The sequence below is a fragment of the Marmota marmota genome, unplaced genomic scaffold (genome assembly GCF_001458135.2).
Source record: "Marmota marmota marmota unplaced genomic scaffold, marMar, whole genome shotgun sequence".
NCBI lineage: Eukaryota > Metazoa > Chordata > Mammalia > Rodentia > Sciuridae > Marmota > Marmota marmota.
In genome coordinates, this window is record NW_026000016.1 from 39,168,792 (window position 1) to 39,191,817 (window position 23,026).

Below are 23,026 nucleotides of genomic sequence, written 5' to 3' on the forward strand. Positions count from 1 at the left end.
TTTCAGTAAGGTTTTTCTTCTCTCACTGGTTTTTAATTACCAAAGAGTGTCTACTTTGAAAATCTATTGGATTTGGACCATTTTTCCTGCAGTCAGAGAGGCAGGTTCTGGACATGGGAGATGTGCAGTAAAGGCACCAGGGAAAGGTAGTAGTATGAACAATTTGAGTTTCCTAGCTTCCATCCTTTCTAAGGGATGTAAAACTAATTACAGGCATTGTAAACAGCAGATCTGTGTACTGGGTGTGCGATATTTATGTGGCATGCTGACTAGGATGACAACACAAACTGATATTTGATGAGTGATTATTTATTTGACCAACACTGTGAGTTAAGAAAAGTAGACACAGTGAGATGATCAACAGTTAAATATATCTTTTTTTTATTTACAATAATCATATGAAATTTCCCAAGCCCAGAAACATTACTCTAAGTGATGTGCTCAAGAGTAGAGTTGTTGAGGAGATTCTTCATATTAATTTAAAGGCAAAACTAACTCCTCTGATTTCTCTTTTTCAAAAATATTCTCCCTTGTGCTCGCTTCGGCAGCACATATACTAAAAATATTCTCCCTTAGCTTTATGCATTTATCTTTCTCTTGTTCCAAACGTTCAATCTGCAGAGACAGTTTATATATCTGCAGGGCCATTTTCACCTCTTCCAGGTTTGGAAGACACTGCATGAGTTTTCTGCCTATGATCACTTGTTCACAGCCTTCTGGAACCTCCTAAAGGTGATTAAAAGAGAGAAATGAGGAGGGGGTGCATTCTGAGAGGAATAACTGGCAAAAGTGAGATTGACCTGAAGACTGGTCTACGAAAAGGAAGTCAGAAGAGACTTTGCCTCTGATCAGGTGTCAGCTGCTGGCCAAACCCCAATCTGCTCTTGAGCAGCAATCAGGCACAATCAAAGCCTAAAAGAGGCAAAGCAACCCAGAACACCTCCATCATGGCAGCTGTGGGATATTCTGCTGACCAACCAGAAATGGAGCAAACGCAGGACACTCACTGTAGAAGATGTGGAGTTAGGGGTCAGGGGATCTGGGCCTAGAGTGGAGTTTTGGCTCTAGCCCCAGAGTCAAAAAACTTGCTTCTCCTAGCTCACCATAGTACTTTGAGATTGAAATGGCTAATTTTGATACATTACTTAGGGATCCCGACAAAAGTCAGATCATTGTTGACAGGGACAGAACTTTGGGGAGGCTTCCATTTTCAGGGATTGAAAGCCCAGAACTCCTCTGAATTGTGCCACTTACCTTCTTACACTTGGGCACCTCTGGGTACCAGGTTTTGTTCACTGAGCAAGTGATACTTTGGGAACCAACCACATTATAGCCAAAGTCACACTGGATGGTGATGTTTTCCATTGCAACATAATGGTCCTTCTCCCTGGCCAGCCTGCCATTTTCTACCGTTGGTTTTGGACACAGAACTAAAAGGGAAACATATTTTGATTCTTGTGTTTTTTTCAGAAAAAGGCATCAAAACAGCATAAGACAAACTTTGATCATAATTATACTTAGGCTCCTCAAGTTGTTCTAAAGTCTTTCATTTTAGTACTTATAATAGCCATAAATATTTATTGAGTAATATATGCATCTATTTTCTAAGTTTTTGTTGGCCTCATCTCATTTAATCCTTGTTACAACCATATGAATTAATTACTATTATTATTTTATCTGTATATGTACTTTTCATTGTCTCAGCCTCATTAATCTTCCTGGGTACAGTAGAGACAGTGGCATTTGGTAGCACAATGTAGAGACAGACAGTATCTTGATTCATCTTGTTTCTGCATCAGTGACCAAACAGGATCATCATTGGGTCATCAAAAAAAAAAAAAGTGGAAATGGGAAGATCATGGGGAAAATGGTGGCCATCATGAGGTTTTAGTGGAGGTATTCAACACCTCATGACTTGGGGATTTATACTTGACATTCCTCTCTCTTGGATAGTTGGAAAGAACTCAAGATTCTCATGAGAATTTTACTAGCAACGCAAAGATATTCTCAAATAAAATACACTGTGTCTGGACATTCTGGAAAGATACAAAGCAACCTAGTTGTAGTGGCTGCCCCTAGAGATGGGATAATTGTACCCATAGGATTCTGGAGTGGGAAGTAAATTTCATTTTTTAATGTCTTTGTCAATGGATTTTAAAAATTACCAGTCATGATTTAAATAATCCAAATACATAATTAAAAGGTAAAATTTAGGAGTCTCTGATCAGCAGGAAACATTGCTCTCAATGTTTTGTAACTCTAACTTCATTGGACTATGAGTGGAACTGGAGTTACCTTTACTTTGGAAAGGTGAAGGAAGCCACCAAAAAGTTTTGCATGAGCTATAGCAAATCCAACTAAAATATATCCTTCAATACATTCATATGTAGCTTCAGGATAAGGAGGTGTCTAAGTTTATTTTCTGTTGCTATAATAGAATACTTCAGACTGGGTAATTTATAGAGAAAGAAGTTTATTTAGCTCATGGTTTTTGAGCCTGTGACATCCAAGAGAATGGGACCTGCATCCAGTGAGTAACTTTATACTACATCATACATAATTGAAGGTGAATAGGCAAGAGAGGGCAGAGCCCACTGAACCAAGTTTTATAAAACCCTCTCTTACAATTGATTCATTCACTTCCATGATTAGGGCATTAATCCGTCCATGAGGTCTCTCTTCTCATGCCCAATTACCTCATGAAGTCCTTACCTCATAATACTGTTGCACTGGTAATTGTTTTCAACACAAGACTGACTTTTGCTGTCCGTATTTCTAACAACATTTTCATCACAACCACTTAAGTAATCTCTAAGAAGCTCCAGACTTTCCCTAGTCTCTTATTTCTGGGCTCTCACCATAAACCCCCCTCAATGGTCAGTTCAAGACAATATAGGATTTTACCAGCATTCGTTTCAAAACTATTTCAATCTCCACCCATTAGCCAGTTCAAAAACCACTTCTACATTTTTATGTATTTGTTATAGCTACAACCCCATTTCTCTGTACTGATTTTCTATCTTAATTCATTATCTGTTGCTCTAATGGAATGGCATATACTGGGTGATTTTATAAAGAAAAATTGTTACTTAACTATATATTTCTGGAGGCTAGGAAGTCCAAAAGCATGGCATCTACACCTGGCAAGGGCCTTTATGCCATGTCACAATGGGGCATAAGATGAAAGAGTGTGAATAAGCCAATAAGAGAGAACAGACCTAGTTGAACTCACTTTTATAACAACTCATTTGCCTGATAACTGAACCACTCACAAAATAATGGCACTAACTATTCATAAGGGCTTCATCCCTTGGACAATCACTTCTTAGAGGCCCCACGTCCCACTGCATACTAATGTTGGACTGCAGATTAAATTTCCAACAAAAAAACTTTTGAGACAGATACTCAGATACTCAGACTAAAACAGCAGTATTTAAAGACATTTCTTGTGGTGGTGTCTAGGGGAAATTCTGGAGGGTGAACTTCACATTTGGATGGTGAGAGAGAGGGAAGAGTTTGAGCTTATAGTTTTATATTAAGAAGACTCCTCCAAGTCTGACAATTTGGTTTTCATCCATATTGTTATTGTGTTATAATTAAACACAATGGTAGGATCCATTGGTACATATTTGTGCATGTTCATGGTTTAACAGTATAATTTGGCCAGTATCATACCCCAGTATTTTCCCTCCCCCCCAACCTCCCCTTGATCCCCCTTCTTCTACTCTAGTGATCTCTTTTCAATTTCCAGGAGATACTTGTCCACTCCTGCACACAAAGCTTTCTTTTCCTTTTTCCTCTCTAACTTCCACACATGAGAGAAAACATGGCCCTTGACTTTCTAAATTTGGCTTATTTCATTTAACATAATGTCTCCAGTTCCACTTATTTTCCTGCAAATGACATAATTTCATTCTTATTTATGATTGAATAAAACTCCATTGTGTATATATGCCATATTTTCTTTTTCCATCCATTTACTGATATAAAACAAGGCTGGTTTTATAGTTTGGCTATTGTGAACCATGTTGCTATACACATGGATAGGCACATGTCGTTATTGTATGATGACTTTAATTCTTCAGAATAAATACTGAGAAATGGTAGAGCTGGGTGGTCATGCTGTGGTTACATGCCTAGTGTTTTGAGGAAACTCCATACTGATTTCCATTGTAGTTGTACTAATTTACCATCCTACCAACAGTCTCATCCACATTCTCGGGGCCCAAGTCTGGTGATTTGTAGCAGGTTCCAGTGTTTCCATTCAAGTTCTATCCCCTTGGAGAACTTGGCAAAACTCAAACAATCCTGTTGCCTTCAATGTGAAATGCTTGGTGGATAAATACTTGGTGGGAGAAAAGCAACTTGAGTTGAGAGAATTCTCCCCATTTTATAGGAAATATTTTTCAACATGGATCACAGGAGTTTTGGGATGAAAGGATGAGTTCAGCGACAGAGTCCTGGTTAAATCATTCTCAAAAGACTTCAGGCTAAGTTCAGGAATGTTCATCTGTGGAAAGTGTAAAGACTTCAAATAGATGCAGGATCCCCAATCTATCTCCGGCTTCCCATAAACACAGCACCATAAGGACATGATTACTGAGTGTTAGAATTTAGACAATGGTTACAGTGTTGAACCAAAGACTGTGAAATAATAGAATAGTTCCACTGGAAGGGCACTGTCTCAGATTTTACAAAACTATATGAAAGTTTTCAATGAGTTGAATGCACTGGGGATGATAGTCCTATGTTGAAGGATGATTTCTGTAAAGGCCGAAACTCAACAATTTTGAAATGCTGTATTTTCTAAAAATGAAATAATTTAAAAATTATGAACATTTATTTAAAAAAAACTTTATAGAAGAACAATCCTTTATTTACCTGATTTTAAGAAGTTAACTCTTCTGCAGGAAGAAGGATGTGAAATGCTTGGTGGATAAATATTTGGTGGATAATATTTGAAGGATCCAAGGAAATAATAAGTTATTTAAAATTCTTACCTGGTTTACATTCTGGAATTTGAGGCTTCCAGGTGCCATCTTCTTGGCATGTACTCTTTCCATCAGAAGAAGCAGTGTAGTAGCCTTCTTCACACATATAGAAAATAAAGTCTCCAGAAACATAGGCACACACAGTAGTGAAATCCCTCTTTTCACGTACGAATTTGATTTTCTCCAGATTTGGTGTTGGGCAACACATTTCTGATAGATAAAAATGGATGTTCAAGTTTCATGAAATCACAAGGGAAATATGCCTTTGGCTAAAGCTCTGACTCTGATAATCCAACTCATTGAAGCAGAAGGTCAAATTTTGGTTTGGGGGATTTGAGGGAAAGAGAAACCTCTGAGAAGAGGATACTTTTCAGCCAAAATGGGATGAAGTTCTGTCATTTGCAGCAAGTGGATGGAAGTGGAGATCATTATATTAAGTGTGAACTGTAGAGCCCAACACTGAAAATTCAATACCTCAGTTTTAAATACTACTAATGAAGAATAAGGTCAAAGGAAAATTAGGTAATGGAGTGTTTTGGAGAAGCCAGGCACTGACATACAAATATTGCATGGTTTCACTCATAAATGGAATGTAAAAAGTTAGTCTCATAGAAGCTAAGAGTAGAATAGTAGTTACCTGAGGCAGGGAGAGTGGGGAGGTGGGAGAGATGGGGGAAAGTGGCTCAATAGGTGACCAAATTAAAGTTTACGGGAGAAATGAGTTCTAGTGTGCTACAGTAGAGAAGCATGGCTAGATAGCAATAATACACTGACTATTTCTTAAAAGCTTAAAGAAAGAATTTTGAGTGGTTTTACCATAAAAAAGTAATAAATGATATATTTATGCTTACTTGATTTAAATATTGCACAATTTATATGTATTAAAACATCACATGGTAACCCATAAATATTATTTTTTTTGGAATAATTTTTAAAAGGAAAGAAATTGAAGGAAAAGTTCTACCAAGGGGATCTTCTCCAAATTCATGAAAATTTTCAAGTAATATAAAAATATCAAGTAATGTAACTGTTTGGTTAAAGTGCTACCACTTAATTTGCCTTTTACTTTACTTCTTCATTAAAAGTCTTTAAAACGAGGAATTGATTTTGCAGTTGTAGGAAATGTAGTTCACATTCTTCATCTTTCCTTCAATGAGAAGTAGATAAACAGTGGGGGTGATGACATGAAGAATTAAGATACCATCTCACTCCAGTAAGATTGGCAGCCATTANAGAAGTAACACAGAAAATCAAGAGTCAAATGTTTTGTCTCATCTGTGGAACCTAGAGCAAAATATAGAAAAAAGGCACTGGGAAAGGGGACAGGATATCATAAAGATATAGAGGAGATTAATGGAGTAGAAGAAGGAGGGTGAGAGGAAGTTAGGAAAAAAATGAAATGGGAAGAAATAGAAATTAATTTAACAAAATCATGTTATAGACATATATAAATACATTAAATGGCATTTGTAAAATATAATAGTTGAAAGGAAGTGAAAGGAAGATCAATAGAGTAAAGGAGGGGTTAAAGTGAGAGGGAGGAGGAGAGGGAAAGGGGGGTAATAGGAATTCAAATCACATTTCTTATATGTATTGTGTTTTCAAAATGAAACCAAATAATACTTGCTCTAATAAAAAAAAGTAAAAGTAGAAAAAAAAAAGAATTAAAGAGCCTATTAGAAGAGGAAGTTGAGATGACCCATGCAAACACAAACTGAAATAAAGCTGTTAGAGGTAGACTAAATATAAAAGTAAAATTTAAAGATAACTGTAGTATAAAGAGGGTTATTACCAATACACTAGTAAAAAGTTAAATTCATCAGGGAAACAAATCATTCTAAATAAGTATTCATTTAATAATGCCATCTCAAAAAAAGTTTATTTCTTTTTAAAAAACTAAAAAGTTAAAAAACAAATCCATAATTAAATACATCTTCAGTGACAGAGAGACAAGTAAATAGGTATAAATTTGAACAGCAACATAAAAAAATTTAGAAATAACTGACATACATAAAAATCACAAAACCAACAACTACAAAATATGTATATTTTAAAGAGCACACAAAACATTTACAAAAACTGGATATATCCTATGCAATGAGGCCAAACCTGGAAAATTTCAAGGATCATGCTTAACATTTTTAATAGAGAAGTAGACACACAAGCACATACACCGGGGGGGGGGGGAACAAAACAAAACCAAATTCACTTACTCTCACATCCTCTGGAAGTTGTCCATATCAAATTTTGCTGACAAGTCACAGTCAGCTCATCTGCTGCGTGATAGCCAGGCTTACACTGATATTTCAACTTTGTCCCAATTTCAAATAATTCTTGAGTTTTCTGAGCATAGATATGTTTCTCCAAGAAAGCACCAGGAATTTCTGGTAAGTCTGAACAACCATCTGATCATAAAGGAAACACAAATGTAAAAGAAAACTGTTATAGGGATTTCATGTCACACATGCAAAAAATAAAAGATCACATACTTATTAATAAAAAAACAGATGGCAAGATTAATGGGAATACCAGAAAGAGACTCCACAGCATTACTGCCTGATAGATTGATGTCAAGCATTAAATGCACATAATCCTGATGTGGCTATTACTGAGGGGTTAGTACTTCCTGCCACTGTACAAAAGGGAGACAGTTCTAGGTGTTGGTCCAACTCTATGGGACCTTATGTCTCCTTCCAATTCATTATCATTCAGGATGACCCATGTTCAGGAGAGGCATTAGGCTTGCTCAGAATGCACAGCAGACGTTTGCTCTAAGGAAAGTCTAACTTTCACTGGTATCTTTGCCTAATGGGAAATGAAAATAAGAGGCATTTCCCTTGACAATTTGACTGTCACCTGGAATTTCAGAACTGGCCTCAAATCAAGCCCCATATACATATGTATACCTGAGCCTATGACCTTGTCCTTCTTCTACTCAACCTTGCGCCAATGGTTCATGGGGTTTGATGAGGGGATGGGTATCTGTCAAGTTACATATTCATTGAATTTCATTGCTGCACATTTTGAATGATGACTAACTTCTTGTGGTGGCAGAAAGGAATAGATAAGCCTCAATACAATGGAGACTTCCACCACTGATAACCATGTGAAATTGGACCAGTTCCTTAATGTCTCTCTCCGTTTTCTCCTCTTTGAAACGGGATTAAAAATGGTAACTCCTTTTTAGGACTGTTATAAATTCATAGCTATTAAGCACTGAGATACTGTGTGTATGTAGGAAGTGCTAAGTCAATGTTAGCAAAGAGTGTCCCTAATGTTACCAGCGATCTGTAGATATTCACAGTGTCCAGATCTCAAGGCAAATGCTAGTCCATAGAGCACCTCTGTGACATTAAGAAAGAAAATGCTAGATGGAATTTTATTTCCATCTTTCAAGAAATACTCATATTTTGTTCATTTGAGGGGAATGGGAAATTTTTCTATCACCTCCTGTAAAACGTTTACAATACATATATAATCTACAGTATGAACAAAGTCATTGGCGTGTCAACTATATGATATATATTAAATCTTACAAATAATATCAAGAGATTATTAAGAAGAAAATCTTCCTTCTAACAAGAAAACTGGGGGAAAATATATTTAACTTATATGATTATTGGGATTTTAGTAGCCTTGAGCCCAGAAGGATGCCCCCACACTCATGCTTCTGGTAACTTCACATGACAAATATTACAGTCCCTTCATAGTTTATACTCACTGAGTTCACAGGTGGGAACAGAGGGGTACCACTCATTATGAGCTTCACAGTGGATTAAATTACTCCCTCGGAGGACGTAACCTTTCTTGCAGCTTATCACAATAGAGTCTTTGTGAGTATAGAAGGGTTTGAATCCAGAGATAAAGATTCCCTGTGGAATCTGTGGCTGATGGCAGAATATTTCAACAGGAGTATAGAAAAAGATATCTGAGAGAGAGAGAGAGAGAGAGAGAGAGAGAGAAATAAAGATGTGATGGTGAGTTTTGGTATATCTCCAAGGAAGGTCTTATACAACTTTCTATTGAGTAGGTACACATAGAATATTTTAAAGCTTTATATATTCCTTCAGTCTCTCAAGGAAGCTCAGATAACTGAGAAGTCATTGTGTTGGTCATTGTAGATAAAGTGCTCTAACTTTCTCATTGATAACAACTAGCAATATCTAAACTTGCAGCTTGAATCTCCAAGTTCCCAGATCTTCCCATTATCATGGCCTAATTTCCAGATTGATCACTACGGAAAGCAGTATGGAGATTCCTTAGAAAACTCGGAATGGAACCACCATTTGACCCAGTTATTCCATCCCTCAGTTTATATCCAAAGGACTTAAAATCAGCATGCTACAGTGATGCATCCACATCAATGTTTACAGCAGCTCCAATTCACTAATAGCCATGTTATGAAACCAACCTAGGTGCCCTTCAACAAATAAATGGATAAAGAAAATGTGGTATATATACACAATGGAATATTAGTCAGAAAGAAGAATGAAATTATGGCATTTGCTGGCAAATGGATGGAACTGGAGAATATTATGCTAAGTTAAATAAGCCAGTTCCAAAAAAACCAAAGGCCAAATATTCTTTCTGACATGTAAATGACAACCCATGATAAAGGAGGGTGGGGAGAGGAAGAATAAAATTCTATTGAATTAGACAAAAGGGAATGAAGGGAATGGAGCAGGGAGAGGAGTAGGAAGGAGAGTCGAATTAATTGGACATAATTTTCCTATCCTTGCATTTGAATACATGACCAGGGTAATGCCACATCATGTACAACCACAAAAGGATCCTAATTAGTATAAGTCATACTCTATGTATGTATAATAAGCCAAAATACATTCTACTGTCATGTGTATCTAAAAAGAACCAATAAAAAAAATTTCCAGGTTGATTTTGGTTGTGGATAAGTGGCCCATAGTAATGACATGGTGATCACGAAGAGGCAACTAGGGCACCTGAGAGCTGCCTCCCAAACAGAAAAAAATGTCACCCATGTTCCAATCCCCAACCAGCCAGGCATCGAGTCCTGGCAATCCTGCCCCGTGGATTTCTTTTGACTTCTTTCCAGGCCCACTGCCCTCGCTATAGTTGAAGCCCCCTTTACTTCTTGGCTGGATGGTAGCAACAAGACGTACCTGTCAGTTGTGTTGGCCCCACTTAAATTACCACGTATTCAATGCCTCCCCTTCACCTTACTCTGAACTCCTGAGTGGCACACAGGCTGTTCATTGCAAGACCTTTGCCAGCCTTTCCAGCTTCAGCTCCTGCCTTACTACCTCCCACAGACCTGACTCCAAGCATTTTCTACTCTTTTCACGAGGAAGCTGTCCTGTTCTAGTGTTGGTGGATCCTGTACTGAGCCAGGAAGGAGTAAATGATACAGAGTTTTTAAAGCACTTTGTCAAAAAGAAAGATGGCTAAACTAGCACGTTGAGTTATTACTGAAACTGGCTGGACATCTCTTTTCGCTTCCCTTGACAGTTTGGAGTCAGGTATATTCTTTGTCCTTTCCTATTAACCTGCTGAAATTGATACGGTTCTGTTAGCTCCATAGGCATGAGTGGTTGATATTACTAGCGTCACCCTGTATCTCCATTTCATCCAGGATCAACAGAATTTCTTGGCATGAGGCACAAACAAGTTTCCCAGACTAGCAGTGCAAAGAAGAAAGAGCTTGAGAAACTTTTGCTATAAAAAGTGCAGGAGATATTGCTATGACATCTTATCACAGCATAGTCTATGCAACCCCGACTAACATAGCATGTAAGAAGGCTGAACCCGAGTCATTTTATCACTGAAACATTTAACTCTGTCTCTAAGACCTTCTATTTCCCCCTGGAAATACATTTCCCTTTTTTTCTTTTAAACAAGAGAACAGAGAATTCAAATGCATTATGTGTCTTACTTTTACATACAGGAGGGTTTGGTCTCCAGACACCTAATGTTTTATTCTCCACCATGCAGTAAATGGTGGCATTGCCTATAAGTGAGAAGTTGGGATCACAGCTGTAGGTGACAGAGGATCCAAACGTGTAGAGGTCTTCGTCTCCACCATCGTGCTTCCCATTACTGATTTCTGGAGGGGACTCACACTTGACAACTGAGAAGAGTGAGTGAAGAGAAAGAAATATCAAAAAAGCATCACGACAAATCTAATGTTTCTGAAAATGAAAACAGAGAGAGGGCCCAAGGGGAATTGGAGGTTCAGAGAGTGATAGACCCAATAAGGTTTAGATTTGTATTGAATAGGAAAGAAATCTCTACTTAAAATCTTTACTTACTTACACATTCTGGGAGAGGGTCACTCCACTCAACCTCGCTACCTTGGACCTCACACTGACTATTCGTTGAACCAATGAGGACATACCTGAAAGAGGTCAAAGATTCCAGTGGAATTTATCTTACTACAAACAGTAAGATAAACTGCCAACGGGCTTCAGACAAGTGGGAGTTTTATCCATGATTAAAAAAATAAAAACAATGCTGTCTTCTTGATTATTTGGGGCAACTTGCAGTTCAGTTTCATCGTATCAGAGAGCACATTTACTCATTTTAAAAACTTTTCTTAGTCATTTAAATATTATTACTAATTTTTTCCCAAACATCAGATAGTACCAATCCCTAACCACGCTGTACATCCCCAGATCTTCATACTCAAATATTATACATGTTTCTTAGTAAGCTAAAAAACAAGGAGTGCATAGCAGGAAAATGGTTCACTTGAGCTTCTTATATAATTTCTTTGGAATTAAACGATCAAGACACATTACAGATAAAAACTACTTTGACATCTGATTCAGAGCTTCCTTCTGATTTCTGAAGCTCAGCTTACTCTCCTAAACCATTAGCTGCCTGATTATCATCTCATAGTTCTTGCTCTTGACAAGTCCCAGTCTTTCTTCAGGCTGTTTTCATAAAAAAAAATATCAGTTTGCCCTGAATATCAATGAAAATTTTATGAATAAAATATTAATCAAAAAACAAACACTCTAAAAGAAAAACATACCATGGTCAAATGAATTTGTTTTGATAAGGAAAGGATGCTTTAAAATGAGGAATGATATCTTATACATTGTTATAAACCAAATATATGTGCTTGCCTCTTAAATTCACATGTGGAAGCCTTAATATGAATGTATTTGCATATGGAAATAATTAAGGTGTAGGAGCATGGGACTCTGATCCCAAAATATTAATTAATGTCCTTATAAGAAGAGACATCACTGAGCTCTCTCGCTTGTGCTCTCCCTCCACCTCCATCCTGTTACAGGGCACAGGCCCGGTGACCAGCTGAGGCAGCCACAGCAGTCCTTTCTCATCCGGGTTCTTGCCCAGAAATATTTCAGACATGTTGCTCAAAATAACAAGGATATTTATTAGAAGGGATAGGGAAAAACCATGGGGGTACATGCCTATAATCCCAGCAGCTTGGGAGGCTGACGCTGGAGGATCCCAAATTCAAAGCCAGCCACAGCAACTTAGGGAGGTCCTGAGCAATTTAGGGAGACCCTGTCTCTAAATAAAACATAAAAAGGGCTGGGGATGTGGCTCAGTGGTTAAGTGCCCCTGGGTTCAATCGCTGGTACAGAGGAGGAGGAGGAGGAGGAGAAGATAAGGACAGCATGCTCCTCCTGGCCTTCAGTTTTATTGGAGGTCCCAGGGAAGTTTCCACAGAGTCCTGCCCAGGTCCACATTTTGACTTTTGACTGACAATGTAGAATCTGCTTGGACTGCCTCAAAGAGAGAATGGTGTGGTGCTCACAAAGTTGAAGTTTTTGAGGAAATTGAGTTCCTCTATTTTTTGCCTCAATTTCCTGTCCCCTTTATCATAGTTTATTACCTTTTGAATAGCTCCCAGAGAACTTTCTTTGTGAGGTCTTGATGTTGTGGTTGCCAGGGTGATTGGGGATTGTGACACAGTTTAGGTGATAAGGGAGACTCCAGGCTACCTGAGGGAGTGTGACATGATCTTGAAATGTCTGGGGGAGATCTTAACATACCAGACCCCCCATCTTCCTCATCTTCCAGGTGCTTGTCTCTCAGCTAGGGTCCCCTGTGGTTCTCAGTCACCTGTAAGTGTCCTTTCCATCGTACCCTTTATGGCTGACTAGCTATCTAACAATCCCCATCTTCACACCACACACCAAGGAAGGGCCATGTGAACCAGGCATGATGGTGCACACCTATAATCCCAGCGATTTGGGAGCCTGAAGCAGGAGGATCACAAGTTCGAGAACAGCCTCAGCAACTTAGTGAAGCCCTGAGCAACTTAGCAAGAATCTGTCTCAAAATAAAAAATAAAAAGGCCAGGGATGTGGCTAAGTGGTTAAGTACCCCTGGGGTCAATACCTAGTATTAAAAAAAAAAAAAAAAGCCATGTGAAGTCAGAAAGATGTCTGCCATCTGAGAGCTCTCACCTGGGACTAAACTTTGACACACCTTGACTTAGAGAAGCTATGAAAAAGAAATCTCTATTGTTTAAGTACTCAGCCTGTATTTTGTTAGGGTAGCCTGAGAAATAAATATATAACATGATATTATTATATCTAAGACAGTCAATCTCCTGATAGACATAAAAATGATATTGAGAAAGAAATTGACAATTAGCCTTGTCAAAAAAATTCAATAAAATAGATTAGGCAGAGATATAGCACAACCAAAGTTAAATTAAAAAATGCTAAAATTAAGAATAATAAAACAATGTCCAGTGTATCAGTATATTATTTGAGATAATTGCTAGCACAATTAATACGAAATTTAAAAAATAAAATTGGGAAAAGAGAAAGTAACAAAATCATGTTCACATTACACAATTATATACATGAAAAACACAAGAAATTCCAACTAAAAACTAGTGCAAATAATTAAGAGAATGCAGAATTATCTTGTATATGAGATTAATATAGAAATCAATATTAATAAAATAATTAATATAGAAATCAATAGTTTATACATATACACATAAAATTTGTTAGTAGGTATAAAAAGGACACCATTTGCAATATCACAAATAAGATAAAAATAATATGAGATACCAGAGTAAACATGAAAATTGAAAAATGTGTGTTGGGAAATCTTTAAAACTATCCTGAAACTCACTCTCCTCTCTGTCTCTCTCTCTCTGTCTCTCTCTGTCTCTCTGTCTGTCTCTCTCTTTCTCTCTCTCTCTCTCTCTCTCTCTCTCACACACACACACACACACACTCACTCACTCACATTACTCCCCACATATACATGCACACAAAAGACTAGAACTGACATATAGGCATAATAAAGCTTTGGTTTTGAAGCTTCAGCATCATACTATGTCTGTTTTTCCAAAGGCCATTTAAAACTTAATCCAATTTATTAAAAGTAAAAATCAAATAATTGAAAAGTTTGTATAGGAAAATAAATAAGTAAATATAGTCAGAAATACTAGTAAAAGCAGAGAGAAAGAGGGTATACTTTTAAGTGATGTTACATACTATAAAATTCAGAAGAGAGAGGAATTCATTGTGTGAATTTAGAGACAGACTAGAATCATGAAATAGAAAGTCCAAAACAGAATCACATAACACTTGAGAATTAAATATATTGTTTTAAAAAAATTAACCCATATTAATGGATTAAATATGTACTTTTAAATAAATGATGCTGAAATGATCTGAAAACCATCCAGAGAAAGAAAATTGACAAAATTCCACAGACATTCTTTATAAATACCTCTTAGCAAACTAGGGATACAGGAACATTTTCTCAACTTGATAAGGGGCATCTATAAAATCTTACAGCTAAGGTATATAATGGTGGGAGATTGAAGTTTTCTCTCAAAGTTTGGGTATAAGGCAAGGATGTCAACTCTTAACAATGCAATTCAACATAGGGAAAATATGAACAGATATTTCACATAAAAGAACATAAAATAACAAATAAGCACATATAAACATACTCAATCCGACATCATTAACTATTACAGAAATGCAAATTAAAAGCGTAGGGCCATATAATTATATTTGTCAGAACAGTTAAAGCTAAAAATTTTGAAACTACCAAATGCTGGCGTTGAGTAATATGGATCCACTAATATATTTTCTGGTGGGAATGTAAAATGGTACATCCTCTCTAGAAAACAGACATGTAACTATATAATGGTTACTAGACTTGAACCACTGTGTCTCATAAATTGCATTTCTTGACTTTAATCCAGACAAATGAAGACCTAAGTTCAGATCAAAAAAAAATCTGCAGATGAACATTTACAGCTGCTTTATTCATAATAGACACAAAGGAAAGAATTCAAGTTTCCTTCAATGGATGAATGATGAAGAAAATTCCATAGGATGGAATTGTTTCAACAATAAAATGTAAAAACTTGATGCACATAACACCACAGGTGCATATCAAGAGAACTGTGCTGAGTAATAAAGAGCCGATCACAAAAGGTTACATTCTGTGTGATTTTGTGTATATAGCACAATTGAAATGACATAATCATAGACAGAGGGAATGGATTAGAAGATTCTCAAGGTCAGAGAAGAAGGAGGGAGGGTATTTGCTATGAAAAGACAACATCTGTATCTTGACCGTGGCTGCGGTCACACAAATACACAAATATGTTTAAATTACATAGAATGAAACACACTCACAAATGAGTGTGTGTAAAACGAGTGAAATCTTAATAAGTTTGATGGATTCTATTAACATCAATTTTCTTTTCTCCATATTTTTATTGGTGCATTATAATTACTCATAATAGAGCAACCCATATCAGGTCCCTTCATCTCTACTCTTTTATACTCACTCTTCCTTGTCCATGGATTTCGTTCTTCAAATTTCTGAGACAAGAGAGGCATGGCAGGTGGCTGGGATCCGCAGCAACACTACAGCAGCTGAAAATCTAGTTTCATCTTTTGGGGCTCCTTCAGGGTCCTTTGGAAGGCATGATCCCTGCCCTAAGTACCTTGTCTAATCATCCACCAACTGCCACACTGAGGATCTCTGGACTTCCCTCATGTGCAAGATGCCCAAACTACAAATGGAATCCAAAATGAAATCCCCACCTACCAGGGGCTCCTAGATAGACCTCCATCAGAGGATCCTGTGCTTGTTCAATACCCATTTTCAGCCTGAAACTGCCAGAGTGGTCATCACCCCTTTCCCCTAACAGTAGTTAGGGGCATTTCTTCAGAAGGGGGGATTGAATAGGATGGTACAGGTAATCCTCAATAAAATACCTTTTAAAATGTAAAGACCATTCCATGAAGTTAACCTGTAGAAAGATTCCAAAGATTCCAGCCAATTCCCTTGTTCTGTGGTGAGGCAGGGAAAGGTAGGAAGGGATAGACCTGAGCGAAGGCTACAGAATCCTGGGCTAGCCAGTAGCCTTAACTCTTTTCCAATACCTGTTTAGCGTATATTTTTGACCACTAGCCTTGGTACTTTCCCAAGACTTGATTAGCATAGGTATTGACCAATGTCCCTGCTCAGTAGCTATATAAGCCCCCCTAAACTAGTACAGCTAAGTGGCAACCCCTATCTGGTTCCCTCTTGCCCTGTGAGAGTTGCCTTTTCTCCTCACTGCAATAAATCCTACTCTTTTACACTCAAAGAACATTAATTATTATTATACACAATAGTGTATAATTATTACCTACTTTAAAGGACACAAAACCCTTCGTGAGAGCTCTAGCCTCATGACCTAATTGCTTACCAAAGTCCCCATCTCCAAAAATGATCACATTAGAAATCAAGATGTGAATTTGGGGGGAACATGGTGTTCAGTTTATAGCAATATTATTAAGAGAAAAAAAGTAACAGTAAGATTCAAAATAATGCATGCAGTCAGATATCTTATATGTAAAAAAGGAGGCAAAATATTGACAAAAATATTTGTACTTGGTTGTATATATATAAATAAATCCCAAGAAGATAAGTCAGAAAATAACCAAAGTCACTTACTGTCAGAAGGCAGAGAGAAACAGGATGAATGGGACTGGGGAGAAGTAAAAATTCTTGATGTAGACATTAATACACAAGTTTTATTCTTGAAACACAAATGAATTAACTCCTTATGAAAATTAATTAATAAGAAGAATTGCTTCTAGTCTACCTTACACTTACCCCTTTGAGCAGCTGAATTGTATGGTTGAACCAAAAAGAAAATCAGTCATAACGTCCACTTTACCATTGGTTAACTCTCCTGGGTTCCTGCATTGTTTCTCTAGTAAGCAAATTAAATTAATGATTAGTGATTCCAAATGTTCACAAGAAATAACATCAGAAAAAACTCTGGTGGATTAACTTTAACTCCTGCTTCCAGATACATCCAGAGATATGCTTCAATGCTTATTTCTGATTGTGGCTCATTGAATTTGTAATATGAGGGGAAATAAAAGTAAACACATTCTGATACATTTTCAAAGAAAAACTCTGTGCTTAATTATATTGGCTTAATTAAATCTCTGTGATTACACAATATAGGCTGTGACATATTGACCTGATGTACACATAGTTGTATTTTCTCGAACTTGCATGCCCTTGGCCATAGGGAAATAGAAGAAAAAAGAAAATTCTATATCCTTACTGTTAGAAAAATATCTCATAAATAAATTGTTTTTAAAAGAAAAAGAGAAAAACATCTCACGGTGTATCCTCAAATGACTTCTTCCATGTAGTATAGGTGTTGTTAATTTTCAACACTACGTACAGATTTTCATATGACTTTTACTTTGACTTTTTTATGACTTGACTTTGTCAAGTTCCTGTTCAACTTTCTGGAAACAAAGTAAGAAGAAATGTTGATATTTACTGATACAAAAGTTACTGTAAATCCATGCACCATAAGCACCGCAAGTGACGCGACTGGAATTGACTCTCCTGTAGCCAGAGTGGCAGGCGTATTTCAGAACAGTTCCAGCTTTGAAGTTGGACTCATACAACTGGCTGAGTGGAGAAGCAAACTGCAACTTGGGTGGAAGACCACAATCACCTAGACACCAAAAAGACAAGGAGCACCAACCGGAAGTTATATCTTGCAACATAGCATCTCAGGGTTTGAATAGTTAAGATTTTTAGACCAGGTACTGGATTTTTTTATCATGCCTCCCCCATTGTTCCAAAGGTCAATAAACACAGAGAGTAATCACCAATGTATGCTTTTTAATTAATGACAATATCAAAAGTAATTTTAAAAAGACAAATAAAATGACATTCATCCTTTCCTGATCAAATGATAAACTGTCAAAACTATAGGAGAATAGAACTGAATTTCCTTATTCTCTCAGATTGCCCACATCTGCCTACTCAGAATACAGGTAGGTGCCTATGTCATGCCATGTAACACTGCCTCTTGCCTTCGTAGAAACACTTGTTTTATTAATAAAAAGCATCATAGAAGATTAGTTACCTCAGGTGCTGAGATAAGAAGCAGCCCTTCATTTGTGTTCTTTTGGACTTTGGGGTTTTGACTAGATTGCCTACTCAAAAATGAAAATGTTTTTCAAAAGCATCACAATGTGGAGAATGTATGAAGCCCTTGGAAAATAAAAATTTTAATTCTACTTCCCCAGCAAGAATTAAGTAAATTACTATATTATCTTCTAAAGGCCTCAGCAGAATTATCTCCATGGGCCCTACATTTTGAATATCCACACAAGCAGTGAGAGTTCTTCATGATAGTCTGGTAGGTAATAATGTATGTTTATTCTAACTCATGTTTATTTGAAATTAGATTGTTTACAGATTTCTGGAGAGAAAATTCTAAAAGGGAGTATCAAAAACATGTACGAAACAATCCCTTTGTGGGTTTATAACAAATATCCCTAAACTCCAAGGTCATACATATGCCCCACAACATATCTGAAGAATATCTGTGAGGCATCTTGGAAAGTAGGGTGTGTGATGAACTCATTATATGGTGACGATCTGGCCTGTCACCCTACTACTCACCAAGGACAGTATCCAGCAGAGCAGTAACCAAAGTCATTTGGACAAGAATTGAGCCGAAGACCTTCTGCATCCCAAGCCTGTGGGGCGTGGTGCTCTGGTGGGAACGCATGATCTGAGCCTCTTTGATATTTTTCTGTTGAAAGATCTCAAGTAAAAAAGCAGTCAGTGAACTTCCACTTGTCATAATGTACTAGGAAACATCATCTTCAAAGAGATTATAATAAAAGCGTAATAAAAAAAGTAAGAAAACATGTAAGAAAAGACACTAAATAACACTATTTTCAACAAATAGCACTTAATATTATCTGCCTTAGGGGCCCCTCATCAGATGACTAGTTAATTCTGGATGGAGAAATGACAATGGTTTTCTGGTGGTGTTCTTCATCTATGGTAGATGTTGTGAAACTTGAATTGTTAGGTGAAGGACATTCTATACCAGATACAAAAGTCAAGTAAAGACAGCCTTGAGGTGGGGGTTCACGTCTGGAAAACAGTAGCTAGCACTTCATTTGCCTAGAAGGAATGTCAATGGGAGGTGACAGTTAAAGATGGGGAAAAGTGAGTTACAAGTGGGTTTGATTTGGTTCTCAGTACCAAGATTAGAACTTCGAATTGAGGAAATGGAGAGCCATTTTGTTTACCGATTGATTGATTTACGTACTTATTTTTGAGTGACATAATGACTACACTGTCAGAGGAATTCGACAAAAGGAGTAAATGTGAAAATGGAAAGAAAGGGATGAGACAGGAATGAAGTTGGAGATGTGTCTACAGTATCTGCCTATATGAGTATTCTATAGCAAGGGTCAACCAAAGCACAATTAATGGGGCCGATTCAGAACTTTCAAAGCATGGTTTAGCCATGAGATAAGGAAACATTACTATTACTATTATCTCCTTTGGTTCTGATCATTTATTAATCAGAGATTTCTTCTAAACAATATCTCTGCAATCTCATTCTTATTCCTATGTGGGAAATTCCTCAGATATTAAAACTTGACTTAAGAAATAGTTCTTGTACCCAAAGTGACACATAAATAGAACTTCCAATGAAATGCAGAATTTTATCTTTTACTCAAACTTTATGCAGATGGAGATGGTTCTCTATTCACATCTATCTTTATTTGCATTAATTGACATCATATGTCTTTTTAGCTCAAGACAGTTTTCTCTCTTTCTCTCAAATCTGTCACTGCTGTTCTCTGTGGGAGGTGGGGAGGGAAGCCTATGATTCCCTTCACACTCACCATATGCAAGGGCTTAACCCATTCATTGAGCAAAAACTCATGTCAGATTCTTCTTAAAATTTCTGATCATGTCACCGCTACTCTACTGCCTGCACACGCAAGTGGCCTCATCCCACGTGCCCTAGTTGTGTCTTCAAGCCCAATTCTGCCAACAAAATCAATTGATTTTATAAGTAATACCTAACTTACATTAAGTGGTCAGCCTGGCATAGAAGTGTTGTGAAGAAACAGTAATTGAAGAAAATGAAGCATTCACGCTGCCCTTATTTCTCCATCACAGTGTGAGTAGTTGTACCAATTTTCTCATCATTGAAGGGCTTCCCAGGATGTAGGACTTACAGGACTAACCCCAGAAGACCCCCAAGGTAAATGAGATGGTGGGCAACCCTACTTCTGGCTCCCATTCCCCATTCTATCTAATTCATGATAAAATGCATGTGGTAAACACATGAGGAGCTGGGCACTGTGGTGCACGCCTGTAATCCCAGTGTTCTGGGAGGCCGAGGCAGAAGTATTGCAAGTTCAAAGCCAACCTCAGCAACTTAGTGAGGCCCTAAGCAACTCACCAAGACCCTGACTCTAAATAAAATAAAGGTATTGTGTCCAACTACAACTAAAACATAAACATTTCTTTTTTTCTAACTCTGTTTTTATTATGATTTGGATTATAGCCAAAGTCTGCAGTCTGTCTTTCCACCTGTCCACAAGATCCTGAAGTCTGAGGTTGAATTATTCATCTCTGCCTTGCTGGTACATTCTGCCTTATACAGAAGAAGTAGTACCTTCCCACTCTTACTTTCCCCAACCCTGAGAACCATTGTCTGACTTTCTGTGTCTATGTATTTGCCTGTTTTAGATATTTTATATAAATGGTATCATAAAATTGTGACCTATTATGGCTGGCTTCTTTAACTTAGCATAATATTTAAACATATATCAGTATCTCATTTTTGTGACAAAAATTATATATATAATATATAAATATAATACACACATTCACTCCACATATTGTTATATTATTTATCCATCTTCATCTGATTTACCTTTAGGTTGTTCGTAGATTTAAACTTTACATTTCCACCAATAGCATATGATGATTTCAATTTCTCTACATTTTACCTCAACACTTGTATTTAACTACTTTTTTTTTAAATTTAGACATCCTGTTTGGTATGCGATAGTATCTTATTATAGGGTTGATTTATATTTCTCTAATTTGACAAATAATATTCAACATCTTTCATGTGCTTGCTAACTACTTGTGTATGTCCTTTGGAGAAATGTGTATTCAAATCTTGCTCATTTTTAAACTGATTAGTTGCTTTTTACCTTGAGTTTTTTTATATACTCTAGATACAAATTACTTTTTCACTGTATGCTTTCTATTTGCTCTTGATAGTATCCCCTGAAGCACAGAAGTGTTTCATTTTAATGAAGTTTAACTGGTTTATTTTTTCCACTTTTTTTTTTAACTAGGAATTGAATTCAGGGGCACTCGACCACTGAGTCACATGCCCAGCCCTTTTTTATATTTTATTTAGAGACAGATTCTCACTGAGTTGCTTAGCGCCTTGCTTTTTTCTGTGGCTGGTTTTGAACTCAGGATCCTCTTGCCTCAGGCTCTTGAGTCACTGAGATTACAGGTGTGTGCCACTGTGCCCTGTTATGTTTTCTACTTTTTAGTATCATATCTAAAAAAAACCCATTGCTTAATTCAAGGCATAGATTTATTCTTATGATTTCTTAAAAAATTTTACAGTTACCACTCTCCTACAGAGTAGGCCCTAAATATAACTCAAATCCTTTAAGAAGCAGAGACATATTGCCAATTCTGAAAAGAGAAGGCGAGAAAAGAGGTGAAGAAGACTAAGTTTTTTGATTGTTAAAATAGGTAGAGGTGATGGGTTTCCTTTAATCAAATCTGAAGATCTTTGCTCTCAAAGGCCAATGGCTGGGGATGGAGTCTCCTAAGAGAAACTTCATAATTTTGCTCTCGGTAGACTTTGAAAACCAGGTCACCTGCTTTCTAACTACTCCACCCACCCTGGGAAGCCTGGTTTACTTTCTGTTTCTATTACCAGATATGGGAGGTGGGTAGAGAAACCAACCAACACACTTATATTTCAGGAGCCGGAGAAATAACCGCATAAATATCTAATCTACTTGACAACGGGCTTCACTGATAAACATTATTAATTTCCCCACTCACAAGTAAATAATTAAGTCTTCAAAAACTAATATTTAGCCTCCCATATCACACAACTCATTCGCTTTTTACCACAAAATACAATAGCCTTGGAAGGATTTCCGATAAGCATACACTTGAAGATATCTTTCCATCTTACCCTTGAATTCAGCCCTCCTCAAAGTGACAGAAGACTCTGCTTTCCCTCAGGTAGGCTGTTTAGTAAGTGGCTGACCAGCAGGTATCTAAGCAAGGAATAGAAGACCTCTGGAGAGTTGCCTTGGGTGGTTCCCTCAGAATGAAGTGCCTTTGATGGCTAACATTCTTAGCCCCTCCCTAGAACAGAATTCACCGCGACATTCTTTTCTTTTGGCTTAATGCTTTACCCCCAAATCCCAAATTCCAGCAGGGTGGCTTGGGTAGGCTGGTTAGGTGGGATGGGTGAAATTTAGACTACAGATTAAAGCTACAGTGTGTAACTAACCTCCTCATTCCCTTTAGCTAGTCTTCAAATTTGATAAAAGGTCATCGTTTTTATTTTCTCCTTTGCCTCCCCTGACCCATGAAGGGCAACTGACCTCTCTAAAAATAACAAGACAGTTCAGTCTTCCACTTACATGAATTCAACCAACTGCCATTGGTATCCTAGGGTAGTCAGGCCTACAGTAGTT

General features: G+C 37.2%; 1 protein-coding gene across 2 annotated transcripts; it reads right to left on the minus strand.

Annotated features, from left to right (window-relative positions):
• Positions 1-359: 359 nt before the first annotated feature.
• Positions 360-22,640, minus strand: LOC107140314 (zona pellucida sperm-binding protein 3 receptor-like). 2 transcript variants are annotated; one of them, XM_048809504.1, is made up of 11 exons: positions 22,516-22,640; positions 18,924-19,056; positions 17,785-17,964; positions 17,097-17,196; positions 11,276-11,361; positions 10,900-11,094; positions 8,713-8,919; positions 7,205-7,396; positions 5,001-5,201; positions 1,255-1,430; positions 360-726 (listed from the first exon to the last, which is right to left on the minus strand). In XM_048809504.1, exons 2-11 carry the CDS (start codon positions 19,030-19,032, stop codon positions 475-477), a joined length of 1,698 nt encoding a protein of 565 aa, XP_048665461.1. In that variant the 5' UTR covers positions 19,033-19,056; positions 22,516-22,640; the 3' UTR covers positions 360-474. The 2 variants fall into 2 exon arrangements, with proteins under 2 accessions (XP_048665461.1, XP_048665460.1); XM_048809503.1 differs by having other exon boundaries at positions 18,924-19,068; positions 22,516-22,634.
• Between the last annotated feature and the right edge of the window lie 386 nt (positions 22,641-23,026).

Bases quoted from the DNA above. Each gene is read 5' to 3' on its own strand.
- LOC107140314 (XM_048809504.1), bottom strand. From the start codon at position 19,032: ATGCGTTCCCACCAGAGCACCACGCCCCACAGGCTTGGGATGCAGAAG. The intron at 17,197-17,784 runs GTAAATATCAAC...TTTGCTTACTAG, and splicing joins TTACAGTAACTTTTGTATCA to AGAAACAATGCAGGAACCCA. The intron at 11,095-11,275 runs GTAAGTAAAGAT...CACTCTTCTCAG, and splicing joins CCCTCTCCCAGAATGTGTAA to TTGTCAAGTGTGAGTCCCCT.